The sequence below is a fragment of the Cuculus canorus genome, chromosome 5 (genome assembly GCF_017976375.1).
Source record: "Cuculus canorus isolate bCucCan1 chromosome 5, bCucCan1.pri, whole genome shotgun sequence".
NCBI classification, from domain to species: domain Eukaryota; kingdom Metazoa; phylum Chordata; class Aves; order Cuculiformes; family Cuculidae; genus Cuculus; species Cuculus canorus.
The window spans coordinates 13,858,589-13,874,864 of record NC_071405.1 but is presented as its reverse complement, the minus strand read 5'-3'; the positions used below and the strand labels follow the sequence as shown (position 1 = coordinate 13,874,864).

Here is a 16,276-nt window from a genome sequence, read left to right as displayed (position 1 = left end):
CCCTGCAGATGTTTAACAGACGGATAGATGAGGTGCTCAGGGATCTGGTTTAGCGGTAGACAGGTACGTTCGATCTCGAAGGTCTTTTCCAACCTAGGGATTCTATCCCTGCTCATCCCCAGCTCTCTTTGACTCCGCCGGCCGCAGCCCCCGCCTCCCATTGGCTGCCGGCCCCCACGTGACCGCAGCGGGCGCTGCGCTGATTGGCCGGCGCTGGGAGCGGGCGGGGCGGGGGCGGGATGCAGTTCCCCGGGCAACGGGAGAGTGAGCGGCGCGGACTGGAGCCGGGCGTGCAGAGCATCCTCTCGCCCTGCCCCGGGCACATGGACTCCGGAGCAGCGCTCCCGCCCGCTCGCCCCGCCGCGGCATCAGCAGCACCACCGCCACCACCAGCAGCAGTACCAGCGCCAGGTACCAGGCAGGGAGCGCGGGGAGCCCGCCCGGCATCGCGGGAGGGATGCGAAAGTTTGGTACCGGCGGCTGGAGAGCCGGGCGGGCGGGGAACCGGCGGGGAGAGGCTGGAGGCGAGCTCCGCTCCACCGGGGGTGCGGCTCCTCCTGCCGGGAGGGAGCGGGCGGGGGTCCCGGCGGCTGCAACTTCTGCGGAGAGGTGCTGCGGAGCGATAGGAGGGGTTTGGAAGGGATACGGGGCGATAGGGGGGTGTTTGGAGGGGATGCGGGGCGATAGGGGGGTGTTTGGAGGGGATGCGGGGCGATAGGGGGGTGTTTGGAGGGGATGCGGGGCGGTGGAGGGGGTTTGGAAGGAATGCGGGGCGATGAGGGTGTTTAGAAGGGATGCGGAGCGATAGGGGGAGTTTGTAGGGGATACGGGGAGATAAGGGGGGGGGTTTGGAGGGGATGCAGGGCAATGGGGGAGGTTTGAAGGGGATGCGGGGCGATGGGGGCGTTTGGAAGGGATGTGGGGCCATACGGGGGGGTTTGGAAGGGATGCAGGGCCATAGGGGGTGTTGGGAGGGATGCGGCGTCATCAGGGGAGTTTGGAAGGGATATGGGGCTGCAGCCCCTCTGCCTCAGCCTGGACCTGTGGGCGGTGGGAGCTTCCCCGAGCCTCCCCCGGGCTCTGCTGCTGCTGCTCCGCATTGTTGCCATGATTGTGATTATAATTGTAATTTTTCTGGTCTGCTGGCCCCTCGCGGGAGCCCCGGGCAGCTCGGGTTGGGAGTCCCCGCGGGGTTTGGTCTCCCTCCGTGTCAGGGACAGGAGGAACTCGCTGCCCAGCTTGCATTTAGCCTGTAAAAAACTTAGGGAGAAAGACCCGCCAGTGTTGGATTTGCTTATTTGTTCTGCTGGGAGGTTCTCCTCCCCCTCTGCCACATCTAGAGACCTGTGTCCACTACTGAGCTCCCCAGAAGACAAGGAACTACTGGGGAGAGTCCAGCAGGACACGGAGACGATGAAGAGACTGGAGCATCTCTTATGAGACCTGGGTCTGTTCAGGCTGGAGAAGAGAAGCCTAAGAGGGGACCTTATCAATGCTTATCAATATCTAAGGGACAAGTGGCAAGAGGAGGGGGACAGACTCTGTTCAGTGGTGCCCAGGACAAGGGGCAGTGGGCACAAACTGGATCCTGGCAGGTTCCACCTGAGCTTGAGGAAAAATGTATTTATGGAGCACTGGAATAGGCTGTGCAGGGAGGCGGTGGAATTTTCTTCTCTGGAGAACTCAAAACCCACCTGGATGTGCTCTTGTGCAACGTGCTGTAGGTGAACTGACTTTAGCCGGGGGATGGGGGGGGAGGGAGTTGGACCGAACGAGCTCCAGAGGTTTCTTCCAGCCCTGACAATTCTGTGGTAGTCAATCACAGGAATGAAAAATTTCCAGTGCTGTGAGGTTGCTTGGTTTTTTTAGGAGACAAAAGAAAAGTTGAATTTATCTGATTTACCTTTAATGAAACAAAAGTGATCAGGAAGCATCGTGAGGTGCTACTTATCTAGTGAAGTGTTCCTAAACAACATGTGTGCGGGTATGGATCCTTTTGAATCTGTGCGTGAGGATGGACCCTGGTAGAATACTTGCTCTTACAGCCCTTCAGGCTTAGAGGAATTCATACTCTTGGATTTGAGGTTTACTGAGATGAATCAGATGCTTCAGCCACGGTTGGGTTTAGGCTCTGAGCTGTTAAAGCTATTTTCCCATGAGTTTTTTTTCAGCACATAGGCTGTCGGGGTCCGGAGCCTGACTCTGGATGTTGCAGCGGTAGGAAAGTGAGAATGGAGATTTTTGGTCACTGGGCATTTAGTGGGTTTTAGCATCTCTGATGGCTATGGAATGATTTCCCCATCAAACCTTACTCCTTTCTTCTTATGGCTTCTATTTTGTTTTAAATGCTGATTTACTATTAACAAATCCATCTCTGCAGTTAGGGATGCATAGGAATAAAAAATGGAAATTCTTTTTGGTGGGGAGGAAAAAAAATAAAGTCAGTGTAGATTCTCAAGATGTTTTCTTTTGTGGCTGATTTCAATTAAAAGGCTCTTCCAAGCTTCAGGATAATTCTTGTTTGTTTGTTTCTTGTTAATATATACTTTTAAAATACAAAATTTAACGTAGCTAACTCATGCAATGACACTAAATATCCAGTAATGCATGCTCTATGGCTACAGGCATATACTAAGTACTGTATGCACATAGATATTCACGTCTTTCCACAGAGATGGTTCAAGCCTTAACGCTGAACGCACAGGAACTTCCAGAGAAATTGCACTTTCTCTTCTTTTTTTTTTTTTTTTTTTTGTGTGGTTCAGGGGACCTTTCATGCAGAGACGTTGTCCTTAGTTGCACTGGTTATGTCATGCTAGTCTAGCACGGCATTACACGATGTGACTGATGTAGTCTCATGTGTCACATCACAGTGAAATCACTGGAGGGAAAAAGTTTTCGTCGATGGGACTTAAGGATATTTTTAAAAGTTGAGTGGGTTTTTAACGTGTGATATTTGTGGCTAAGGTCAAAGGCCCTTTACTGCCTTCAAGCTACCTGGGTAATTTCCATGGATAACAGCAAGTGTGAAACCACAGATCAGGAAGAGATTGTGGTTCAAAATAAAATTTGAAACCTCTTGTTTCTCTATCAAGTGAATTAAATGTGGTTTTTTAGATTATTTTCAAGTGGCAAAGCATAGCAGCATCACTGCAATCAGTCTCATTCTTTCCTGTACTCGGCAGAAGAAAAAAGAACTGGATTAATGACCTACTGCTTCATGGTGAGGAACAGGGAAAGTGCATTGGAAGTGATAGGCAAAAGCAGCATTTTTACACAAAAAATCTGCCTTTTAATATCTAAATCAGATGATTGATTCAGGTACTCAGTTCAGGTAGTGCTGAAGCTTTGCTGAAAGATGCGATTGGGGTGCAGATATTCCTGTGTTTATGGGAAATCTATTTCTCATGCTATCCATGCTTTAGTGATGGGAGAATGTCTGATTATTAGGATCATTTCTTTTTTATTATTTTCTTTGTCTACACAGGACTCTTAGGTTGCAATTCTTTGGTGCCTGTCTCATGACAGAGCTTGTATCAACAGCATGCAGCTAAAGGTCTTACACCCTCTCAGCTAAGGTCGCTAAAGTTGATTTAATATTTAGCCTTTTTAGATATGGATTCTTAAAGCTTAGATGTGCTTTTTCTGGCGCCTGCATGTTGAAGCCTGCTGATATTAACTCAGGAAATGGTTTGTCTCTGTTGCAGTAAACTTGTGTTTCCCAATACAAAAAAAGCAATATTTTAAGGTGCTCGAGTTGCTAACCTGTGACTTTGGGTGCTGCTTTCTCATCCAAGTAATAATGTAACTGTTCACATATTCTAGTCCCCAGGATTTTGGGAGGTGGTACACAACGACCTTATAAACTGTGTAGAAAGATCCCTGGGTAAGACACCCCAGAGGAATAATAAATTTGGCTTCTGATCCATGACTCTAATCCTGGAGGTAGAGTTTTGAGCTGATTCTTGCAGGCTTCAATAGGCTCCACTCTGATGTACAGTGCTGTCATTCTGCAGTGTTTTTATGCAAGAAGCTCTAAAAACGAAGTAACTGACTAAATAGGCATCAGTTCTTTGAGAGGCTGTGTGAAGTGTCCTCTTTACAAATGTAATTATTGTATCGGTTCTGATTTGGGGCTCCTCATGGTCGGCAAAAAATGTCAGTAGCTATATTTTTCTTTCAAGCTGGTAAAAACTGCTTTTTCCCCCCACTTTTAGGTGTTTGTTTGAATACATGGAAGAAGATGACAAGTGTGCATGGATGATTTTACGTAATTAACACCTGCTAGATTTGCAAAAGGCAATTATCGCTGTGAAGTGTTTACATTGATTTATGGGAGGAAGGTTGCCCAAGAGAGGGATGCTGATAATATCAACACAGTGGATTAAATGCACATTTACACCTTTATTGACATATAAATTATCCGTGCCAGGAATGCACTGAAAAGGCTGCTGATTGAGCAATAATGTGGCACAAACTACTGGGTTTGGATTCAGCTCTGTCATCCTTCTGTAAGGCACGTAAATGGAAACCCTCATCTGAGCTGCAATAGGATCTAGAGGCTCACAGAATGGCTGCTTGTTAAAGATACCGAGCAGTGATGGCAAACAAGAATTTAGAAGGATGATAAAAAACCTGGACAAGTTTTGAAGGAATTCTCTTGCCTTTTTGAAATTATTTTTAGATTTTTGTTGTTCGTACTATGGATTTTTAGGGAAAGCTTAAAGAGGCCGGAAGAGTCTTTGTAGCTGGGAAATGGAACCTGGCTCTGAATCCAGCCAACATCAGAAAAGAAAGCCTGTGACACATGGACTGGAAGATCAAAAAAGGGTAAGTGACAAAAGGCGGAAAGCACTTTCGGCTTAAATTGCTGGATGAGATACAAGTGGCAGAAGAGCTCCTTATAATTCTTTTATCAATTGCAGTTGCTGCTTGCTATGCTTCAGCAGCTGTAGGTCTCTTCTCCTGATTATATATTAAAAAGAAGTTTGTTGTTCTCTTCAGGCTTGTTGCAGTGTATGGAGGAAAGAGCTGAGAGAAGGGAAAATGGTAATTTGACTGAAATAAGGCACGAATCCACAGACTTTTGGACAGTTGTTGATGAAGAGACGTACAGTGTGAATGAGATACACTGAATCCAATCAGATTAGTGATTTATTGTAACTTCAACTTTTTAATTGAGATCATTAAAGAGATTAAAAATCATTTTCTTGAAATTTGGTGAATAAATCTGCTGAAAATATTGCATGCTTGTTGGTATCCTCATTGTCTTGATGGTAGCATTGATGTTTTACTGTGGTTTCTAGATGTGGCTTTGACTTGAAACAAAACAACATGCACAGCGGAACGTGCTTAGTGTCAGCTGGCGGCCCTTGTTTTGTACAAGTGCTTTGTGGGAGCTCTGTGTGTCAAGGTAGTTTTGTTATTATTTAATACTAATGGATTGGTGTATTACTTGGCACCAGTCAAGCAAACTGTAAACCTCTACATGTTTCTACCGTATAAATCATTGAGATTGTTTTCCACACAGATTTGATCGGTGATAGAAAGCGCTGTGTTCAGCTTTGTGCAGAGAGCTCCTTTTTCCTGTAGATTTCACATATGATTTTTATTTCAGTTGAAAAGTGAGTTGGAAAAAAAAATTGACCGTCAGCTATTATTTTGCTGTTCAACAGCACTATCTAATTTTGGAGAGAGGGAGATTTGTGTCACAATTTCATCGAGTCTGCTGAAGAATAAAAGTGGTTTCCCTGTCACCCCATTAGAAATCTAAGCAGCCTGGAAAACTTGCAGGAATTGGATAAAATGCAGCTGTTTCCTCAGAGGGAAATGACATTTAGGGAGCATTTATTTGGGGAACCAGCTAGAAGTCCTAAATGTATTTTAATTGCACCAAGCATGATCTATTAACTGATAAGCTGCCAAGGTCTTCTACTTTTTTCAAGGAAGCCTTTTGGGGCTGAAGTAAATCAATAAGGATTGAAACAAAATCCTTCTATTGACTCAGTTTCTGGAGGCTGGTGGTGCACTTTTTTCTCCTGAAGGTATCCAATGTTACAGTGCATATCGAGTATGATGGGAAAAGCATTTGGGACCTATGACACCAAAGCATACTATAATTGTTCTGATGCACCAAAATTAATATGCAATTATGTCTGTGTCTCCTTGTGATAGGTATAGAAGCCTACATCTCCCATCTGCTCCTGGCTCTGGGTATTTGGTGCACATGTAGTGAGAGGCCTCTGAATGTATAATATAACCCCAAGTGAGGCTCAGTGGCAGCTGGGATAACATCAATTGGTCATGCTTTGCTGACATTCATTTTAACTTGAACTCTAGCCGTCATGGAGATTATTAAATTTATAATGATATATGTAAGATCCATTTTAATGACTCTGCATGCTTGGGTGATCTCGTTTACTTCTGTTTGCAAAACAAGTCTTAATAGAGTATTACATTTCATTTCCTATAGAATTTTCCAGGAGAAGGTTACTGATGAGAGCTTTGCTTATACTTATGTGTAGTGGGAAAAATCAGTTTGGAATAAAAGTGTTGATGTGATTCGGTTGTTATTGTGGAGTTGAATAGTAATATAAGCTTTGGTGTTCCTAAGCTGAAAATTCTGTGATTTCTGATTGGGAAAAGCATGTGTGTGATCAAGGGCTATTAAAATTAATCATCAGTAGACACTTCTGTTATTGGAAATGAGGCTTGTGCTGGAAGAAATAAGACCAAGCTCATTTTCATTTGGGCGAGTGCATTTTCCTTTTCTAAAAATATGTTTTATGGACATAAAATCAGCCGTTGTTTAGTTCTTTTAAAGCGATAAGGAATCAGTGTGTATGTGTTCACCACTCAATGATGCATCAACCCTGTCTTGCTGAAGTAAAGTAACAGAAAGCTAGATTTGCTGTAGAAATGGAGCTTAATTTGCTTTTTTTTTTTTTTTTTTCCTTCTTTGGAAAGTGTATTTCTAGGTATCTACTTAATAACTGTATTGATTAAAACAGGATAAGATTTAGTAGCTATGTTTATTTTTTTAGTGATATGAGGTTTTGCCTTTTGTATTTTGGCTGATCTTCAAGAACTGGAAACTTGGCTATGTCTGACATTGCTGAAATCAGTAGAAGCAGGTTCTTTTCACTCATCACTGTATCGGCTTTCCAGGCTGGATTTTAGAGGACTCTAGTATTAGTCTTCAGGATAGCATCATGTCTATCTGCATAACTTACGTTGTCTGTAGTGGGAATTACATAGCCAGATTCCATGCAACTTGTCATATACGAGCGAAGAATTTGATCAGGTTTAACAAACACGTAAGTGGAGCAACTGAAGGTGGTAGGATTGCTAACGTGAATACTGATATGAATAGAGTGAGCTGGCTTTATGCTGATATGTGACCTTGGCAACAGATTCTTTAAATGCATGAGTGATATAGGTGATATTATATACTTCTTGTGTGTAGTTTATTGTTTTGATACCAAACATGGATGATTGCTCGTTACCAGTAGAGGAATCACTGCAAAGCAGGTGAAAACTGCTGCTGAAAAAAATGTTTTTAGGTATATTTCAATCATCTGCTCATGAAAAATTTAGTACTGCTCTGCATTCTGATTGAATAAATTTTCTGCTCGTGAGTGAAAAGGGATTTTTCTTTGGTTGACTTCCATACTTCATTCTCACTCTTTCTGACTTTCATTCAGATTAGTAGCTCTAAGTTAGTGGGATGTGGTAAAGAAGCGTGTACGTGTAATAGTGGCAGAGGGGTCTTCTACTCTGCCTGAAGGAATCCTCTTTGATTGAAAAAATGAGTGAAATATAACTGTGAAATGAATTTAGACTTTGGAAGGATCTCTGTAAATGTTTATTTTATAGGCTTATGTGTGGTCTGTCATCCAACTAAACTTTTGGCTCTAATAAAACCTGAAAATTGCAATATAAGCAGAGATCTGTGTGTGCCTACCTGATGTACTGGGCTGGTTGGTTTTAGGAAGCACTGCCTTTATCACCAGTGGCTCAGAAAGCAGCACGCTACTGCTGCATCTCGTAGGGCTTATAGGTGGTTTGTTGCTTTTTTGTGTAGGTTTTTTGACTGCAGCAGACAAATTGTCACCCTGGACTTTGAAGCGTCTGCTCAAGCTACCCAGGCACGTTCCCACAGATGCTGAGTGGATCTGGCACTGGACATTATAAAGCTAAACTGAAGGTGGTCTTCCAGCAGTTGGTTTTATTCCCTTTTTCCTACATGATAGCAAACTTCCTCATCTCTCTTTTTGAATGCTGAATGTGTGAGTTGCAGTTTTATAGTGTTAAAAGCAGACTAACACTTTTTCGTGGGGTGTCTTCTCTCTTGGCTTGTTTTTATTGAAACAGGCGTCATGATACACGACTGAAACCACACGCTATAGCTTTCTCTTTGGTTTTTGTTACCTTTTTCCTTGGTTATATTGATACATGTCAGATTTGCTTGGGGATACTTTGCTGCTACCTTTCTATCAAAGTCAGTTTAAAGAGCTTAAGTGGTCTCACATGTATTGACCCTCTCATACTGAGAACGTGCGTTGTTTAAAGTAGTGTAGTGTTGGCTGAGTACCATATTTATTAGTAGAGTTTTGTGCTAAGACATTAATGCAGTGCTGTACTATTGAGCCAGTGTGAAAGCAGTCAAGTATAACTACGTATAAATTGCAGCAAGGCTTACCTTATGAAATTACAGCAAGCTGCTGTGTTCTGTTTTCATAACGTAACTAACTGGGCTTTTATGGGAAAAGAAATGCAATCAAAATCCATTGAGCAAGAGAACTGAGGAAGTGGTATAAACCAAATAACCTCCTTCATTTTGCAAATATATCAAACCTTCTGTAAACATAGCAGTCTCTGTAACATTTTAGTGCCTACCTATAGGGTTTATGTTCTTATTCTTGTAATTAAGATTATTAATGAATCTACCTTAAACCTGATATCCACTCAATCAGGTTTGGGAGGCTTAGTTACATGCATGGGCCTTGGTGATCAGTCCAGGGCTTGGTTTCTGGTTTCAGATCCTGAGTTTTCTGCTTTTAAGATACTCCTAAAACCCACTTTGTGGGTGTGCTGTGACTGTTTAAAACCACTCTTTGTTAAGAAATTGACTTAAAGAAGCAGGTAGCTCTCTTCATTTCAGTGATACAGATTTGAACCTTGATGATTGTTACAAGGTATCCTGTTGTTATTTTTCTTCTATTTTATTTCAGAAGTTCTTTTTGTAATGGTGTTAATGAGAGCTCTATGAGAGAGTGATTTTGTTATTGCCAGTACTCTCCCAGTCATACTCTGGTCTCAAAGAAACTTCCTGGATGAAGAAACAGGGCTAGCTAGGATTGTGAAAAATACTTGTGTAAGGTAAACAGCGAATCATGTCTGAGCTGATGCCTGTATTGATTAAAGCAAGACAAGGAGTTAGTTTTGCAGACCTGTTAGAATTAGAGGGTGATATCTTTCCAACTTCTGTAAGTTTACGGTAGGATGTGGTACAAGGGGTCTGCGTGATGTAGAGCAAAGATTAGACTGAGCAGTGAGCTTCATGCACAAATTGTTGTGGTTTACCTGTGTTTTGCTGCGTGGAAGTGAGTAAACTGTATGCAGCAGATAAACACATGCTATGATTTTTTAAACACATAGATATATGGCTCCTAAAAGAAACAGATGGAATCTGTTTGAAAATTCCAAAGTAGGTGTATTGGCATGTTTCTGTCCTCTCTCGGACTGAGAATGCTGAATTCAACTGAATTTGTACGGGCGGTGTGCTGGGTTACTTCTGTTCCTGTTGGTGGTCCCTTATTAAAACTTTTAAGTTGAGCGCTTCTGTGGCTGTACGGGTAGCTTTTTGTACCTGGTGTTCAGTGATCCAAGTGAAAAATGAAAATCTAACTTAATTTCAAATGGAACTGAAGATTTGTTTATGTTCAAGGACTAGCAGTGTTGGCATTCAAAGCTTGAAAAAGAAGACTAAGTTTACCACAGTACTGCGAATCTGGATGGGACAGCAGTGACTTCCACTTTTTGCAATGTCAGAACTTATTAAATCTTCTCAACTGGGTGTGATTTTTTTTTTTTTTCAGTTGTTAAAATTCTGGAGCCTCTTTCAAAACAGCTGTCCCTAAAGGAATCCATCCCAAGGTATCCTAGATTATGTCTATTCTGTTCTATCATCTGAAGGGTGGACATTAGTGCCGATAACAAGGTTCAAATCTGATCTTTGCCTGACCTGAAGTGGCTATGTCATATGGGTCAGTTGTTCATATTGCTAAGTTGTCCAGTTTCTGTTAAATGACATGTACAATGGAGTAAATCTTGCTTTCAAAAGTTGGTCTGTGTTGGATTATTCCTGAGTAGATGTATTGGCATGTTTCTATCTTCTCTTGGACTGAGAATGCTGAATTCAACTCTCTAAGTCATTCTGGCTGATCCAACACAACACCTTTTTTTTCTTTTATTAAGCAAGAATGAAATAATGACCAAGAAGTCCTGTAGTCACTGAGTCACCTCTATCTTTTCTGCATCACAAATGAAGTTTGTTATCTTGGAAATAAACTCTTTAGTTGGAACAAAATTATCTGTAGTTCTAAGGATGTGTTCTAACCATATCCGTCTGTAAACACAGCAGTTCTGCAAGACAAATCATTTGGGTGTGCTTCAAAAGTTATGAATTTAGGGTTGGGTTTGAGTCATGAAGAACCATATTGGCTTTCCTCCTCCTCCTCGGCTTAAAGTTTCTGTTCAAGGGAGGAAGTAAAGCTGATCGGGAGGTGCGAGCAAATGGGCACTGAGATTCATACACAGTCACACACAAGTAGCAGTTGTATATTAAAGGAGTAATTGCAAGCGAAACATTATGCTATCAGGGATAGGATGCTGTAAGTGTCTGTTAAAAACATTTGTAATACCTTTCACAAAGTTGCTGATGGCACTGTTTTAGCAGGGAGTCCTGGATCTTTATCTTAACCAAAAACAGAGCATAAGGGTGAATTATATTACGTTCAGAGGAGCCTGACACTGTCCCCGCCTCCAACGTACACACAAAAAAGCAGAAAATTTCTTCATAATTATACTTCCAGACTTATTCTAGAATCTTGGAAAGCATGACTCTGAAAATGCTTGTATGGAAGAATAAGCACTGACGTGATTTAAAGTGGAACTGTACAAAATGAAGTAGAAATGGTTTCTGTATGCTGAACTGTGTTGGACAATATATGAGTTATATATGGCTATTTCCAGTCCCAGTGGAGTGAATTTTAATGCTGATGAAGGTTAATGCTGGTGAGTACTTTATGAGACAACTGTAAGTGCTGATTTTGCTTGCAAGAACTTCCCTACTTGCGTGTATGTATCTACATAGCATCTTGGTTTAAATTGGCTTTCCCCCCCCGCCTCTTCTCTGATGGTAGATTAAGAATTCGTGGGTCTGATCCACTCGGACAAATCCTGCTCCGTCTGTCTGTTATGCTGTACTGCCTGTGGCACTGATCAATATCTGATGTTTTGGAGCTGGAGAGAAACCCAGCAACATGATGCATCAGCTGGTTGTTTCCTGTGTAGGGAAGAAATCCAGCCGTTCCTCCAGCTGCTGCTGACAATGGGCTTTAAACCCTACGGCATTAGATATGATTATTCTTCTTCTCTTGGATGGCTGTATTAATGGTCGTAAATTAGCTGGGCTATATTAAAAATCTGCTAGGCACATTGATTCTGTGGAGAATCTCCAATCAGTGGTGGATTGTGAGGTGGTATTCTGCATGGAATGCTCTTTTCTCTTTGCTTTGGGGTCCCTTGTTGGGGCTGTCGAACAGGAGCGTGGGTGAAGAGTGAAAGCTCCAAGACTGGACTCGGTGCTGCAGCCGTCTGTCAGTGCATTAGTGAGCCTCTTACTCGAGTTCTGCACATCCTGTGGTATAAATCAGAATTTGATGGCTGGGATCGTAACAGCTTCATCAATCTAATTTTAGAGATAATGAAACCAAAAGGCTAAAGCAGTAAATACAGGTAAATGCTATGTAGCACAGTATATCTTCTTTACAGTATAATGAACCCTTGATTAAAAATCAAGTAAATTTCTGATGTCAAAAAGGAAAACCTTCTGATATATTTATATCAAACATGGATTATTGGATGCTATGGAGAACTCGCCGCCTAATAAGAGGTTTTATTCTGCTACTGGTTAGATTGTAAAAAAATATTTCTGTCTTATCAGATTCCAAAGTCTTCATGGAAATGTTTCCCCAGCTGTGAAATGCAACACATCCGTCCTTCCCTTTTACAGTGATTTAGCTGAAATGCTGCGTTTCCCTCATTCTTTCTGTGATTGATAGGTAGCAAAACTGTTTTCTGTACCACAGGATGCGTTTTCCATGATGCGTTTTCCATGATGCGTGACTTCAGAAGCCAGCCTGCTCCTGCGGTCCTTAGACACAGGAACAGTCCAATGTAAATTACTGAATTTCAGATGACTCTGTAGTGCCAAAATTAGTCCAATGTGGTTTTGTTCATTTAATGGGACAGGGATTTCTCAGTCTGTTACATAAAAGGTACGAGTAGGTAAACATTAGAGGCTGCAGTTTTAATTATTTCTTTATAAAGCAAGTGTGACTTTCAGATAAATACACACTAGAACTCATTAGCGTGGCGTTACCTGCACACCTCTTAAGAAAAATGTTCATTATTATGCAAATAGATAGCCCCTGGCTTTGAAGTAATTGTCGTATGGAATAATGTGTGGGCCATGATATTAAACTCTTCGAAACCTAAATAGCTGGGAAATTCATATTGGACAGTCAGATATTGCTTGTCGTGATGTCTGTGCCTGGAAGCAAATTTGATATCCCTGTGGTCTGCTATCTATTTTGATATTCCTGGTGAAGGGAGTGGTAGGAAAGGGAATGGGAACGAGTGTAAAGGAAATAGTCTCTCTGATAACACTGACTTATTTACTAATTTTAGGGTGTATTTCAAAGCGAAACTTACCTCAAGGGCCTTTTGGAAAGGGAGGCATTAGGGAGAGGCAGACACGCATTTGTCAGTATTTATTTTCAGGCAGTGAGTGTTAGGGGTTTTTTCTGGTTGATTATAGTCTAGTTTGACAGATGTGGTATAGATTTATTTATGCTTGCATACTACAGCAATTTGTAACAACTTTAAGGAACAATTATTAGTGACAACTTCCAGTAGCAGTAAAGCTGTAGTATATTTTTTAACAAAGAAATTAGATTTCTGTGTTAAGGTGTAGAACCAGTACTACAGACGACTTAAAGCATATTTACAGATGCAGTTTGTGAGTCGATAATAGGTTTCAGTGCGGGTGAAGGAGGTTTTAGTGAGGGTGAGAAATGCGTGTTTCCTAGCTCTTTGAAAAGCTTCATATGTCTGTCTAAGCTTTCAAGTTCATCTATTATTTTCAAAAGATTGTGAATAGTAATACTTAGAATGTAACAGAACCCGGTAGTGAAACAGATGTGTTATAGATGAAAGCTGACAGTTTATTCTGAAATTGTTTAAAATTATGTTGGTGTGACTCTAAAATAACTGGTAGGAGACTGGTGGACTAAGTTATCTTAACTTATTCTGCCCTTGTAGTGCAGTATCTCACTATTCTTTGTTTTCTAGATCGAGTCATAAATTTCCTTTTCTCTGTGGAGAAAACCAGAAGAGGTAGTACATCTGAATTTCTTGCCTTTTCTTGCCCCGAGATTTTTGCCCTTCAGGCAGTTCACTCTTTATTTCTGCTTTTTTTCTGGCAAAACAAAGTAACGCAGAGGTGGGACATGACAGAAGACCATGGTCTGCGTGTAGCATTGCAGGGGAGATGGAGCCAGTGGAGATGCCTAGACCTTTCTCCCATTCCGCAGGAGCTTCCTGCTGCTTCTGATGAGAACCAGACCTGTCTTCAAGAGTCTACTGGAACATACCCATGACTGTAAAAGTCAGTGAGAGGATAGTCTTTTGTTTTTTCCTTTACAGAAGGCTGTCATTCATCCTTTAGAAAGGAATGAGCTAGCTTGCAAATTAGCCAGTCCTTGCAGCATTAGGAAAAAATAGCACGGAATTGAAGACTGTGATTCCTTTTCTTGCTAACAGAATATGATGCGTGGATGTCTCTTGAGGCTATCGCACATTGATGGTAATAAATATGTACTCAGACTTGTGTAGAGCTATTTTTTCAGTGTTCTGCACTAAAAAAAAAGGAGTTATATTCAGGGGAGCTGAGAGGCAGGGGAGTAGCTTCTGAGATCTGATAATAGAGTAAGTTGAGAAATCGATAGAGACAAGGTAAGCTTGTTATGAAAACCCTCATTTATAGGTGGAAAGCCAGAACTCTATGTGCTGCAAGCACTCAGCTTGCAGTTTATTTTTCTAAGTCTTTCAGTTCTTCATTGTGATGACTATCAAATCTTCGGTAACTCCAGGGATTTGTTTTGGGTAAACAACATGCATCTGAGATGACTACACCAAAAATGTAACAAGGAGGATGGAATTGCCTATGTTACTCGAGTGTCACCCTTTGAAATTTTCCTATTTAAATGACTCAATATCTTATTTGATTTTTTTTTTTCCTGTATGATGTCAAAACAAGATAATGAATTTAAATGTCTTGCATTGAGTACTGATATTCAAAATTTCTAAGCAAATCCTGTGAACGCAGAAGAAATAAGAGAGGTTAGAACTTGGAGACATCCCAGAGCGGCTGGACTTTGAAGAAAGTTTGATTGCTGTTAAATTTTCTGTGGAATGGACAGGAACTGGGCTTCAGTTCCGTTATTGTCCCATTGGTCCACAACATAAATGTTAAAACAGACAAACAAATAGAACCTAGCCGATGCTAGTTCAGTTATTGAAAGAACAGTGTCCTTTCCCTATCATCCTTAATCAAAATCAATATAAGATATTAAAATGAGTGGTCATATCAGCTGTCTGTTACTTGCATAACACAGTGCTTTACTGTTATTTAGGCTGATAGCTCGCATCCTAGTGAATGGGAAAAGCATCACTAAACACTAGAAGAGATCTTTCTTTCAAACTTTTATTTTTTTTGCAAGTTCTAAGTATTTATTGCACTCCATTGTTGTGAAAATTGTGTTCATCCTGTGTGCTGGGTAATTTTTTTTTTGTTGTTGGTTGTTTTTTTCTTAATTGGCCTTCCAAACCTGTATCATTTCACTTAATGTGCTGACTTCCGAAGCTCGAGCTCGGCAGTAGCAGTAGCCTGTCTTCAAACTCCTTTTCCTTTAAGATGCTTTACTAAATAAAAGGAAATTACTTATAATATGTATGTGTTAGGACTGGAAAGAAATCTTCATAAATATTTATCAGGTAGGAAAAATAAATACATGGATGCATCTTTTTAAAACTCAAATGATTTGACATAATAGACCAGCTGGCAAGCGATGAAAGTTGAGCATGGGGAAGGTTTTTCGCCTTGTATAAACTTCATATGAACTTCGAGTGCAATACAGCACACTGAAGTGCTAAAATAGATGGAAGCATGGACAGACAAGGGTCTTCCAAGATAGGCAGGTGATTGCTTTTGCAAGAGGCTGGCACTTGAAATCTTGATGGTCAGTGTTCTAATGTCGTTCGTTGTGTTTACAGTAGTTGAATCTGAAGTGAAGGTGCTTAATGTTTCGACAGAATCAAAAAGAGACAGAAGATACTTGCTGCATAATGATAGTGTCATAACTGTTGCTGGGGAGGCAATGTAGTTGATAGATGAAGTGTTAAATCTACATAGTTCTCTCTGCTCTCCTAGCCTGCAACATGTTTTTGTAGGGGAGTTTGTAAGACGGTGTGAAAGACTTGTTCCTCTTGGTCTTTTCTATCTATGGCATAGGGTATTATTCGCTTTGCAAAGCATTTTGGGACCTCGAAGTGACAGACTTGAGTGATGTTAGCAGAAAATGCAGGCTTCTTTACATACATTGTAATCAATAATAGCACAAACACAATGTCTTGTTGATAGTCTTCTGTAGTTATCTGTCTCTTTCTGACTTGCAGCTAATGTATTGTCAGCTTGTAGCTTTTATAATTTTCTGCGTGTATAAGCATATCTCATCATGAAGCAGAATTTTACTTTCTGGTAATTAGAAATAATAGGAAAGATGAAGCTTTTCAGGAGCAGCACATAAAGTGCTGAGTTGTAAAATTGGAACCTTGTTCACTGCATGGTTATTGCAGGATCTGAATTGCAAGTGCCACAGTAGGGGTGAAGTAGCTGACCCAGCCAGTGCACATTCCATAGCCAGAGGCA

General features: G+C 41.3%; 1 protein-coding gene across 2 annotated transcripts in view; it reads left to right on the top strand.

Moving 5' to 3' along the window:
- Positions 1-279: 279 nt before the first annotated feature.
- Positions 280-16,276, top strand: part of NAV2 (neuron navigator 2) — a 428,149-nt gene continuing 412,152 nt past the window's right edge. For both annotated transcript variants that reach the window (XM_054067065.1, XM_054067064.1), the window contains exons 1-2: positions 280-411; positions 4,218-4,830. In XM_054067065.1, coding sequence (XP_053923040.1) covers positions 4,756-4,830 — 75 coding nt within the window. In that variant the 5' untranslated portion in view covers positions 280-411; positions 4,218-4,755. The remainder of the gene's footprint in view (positions 412-4,217; positions 4,831-16,276) is intronic.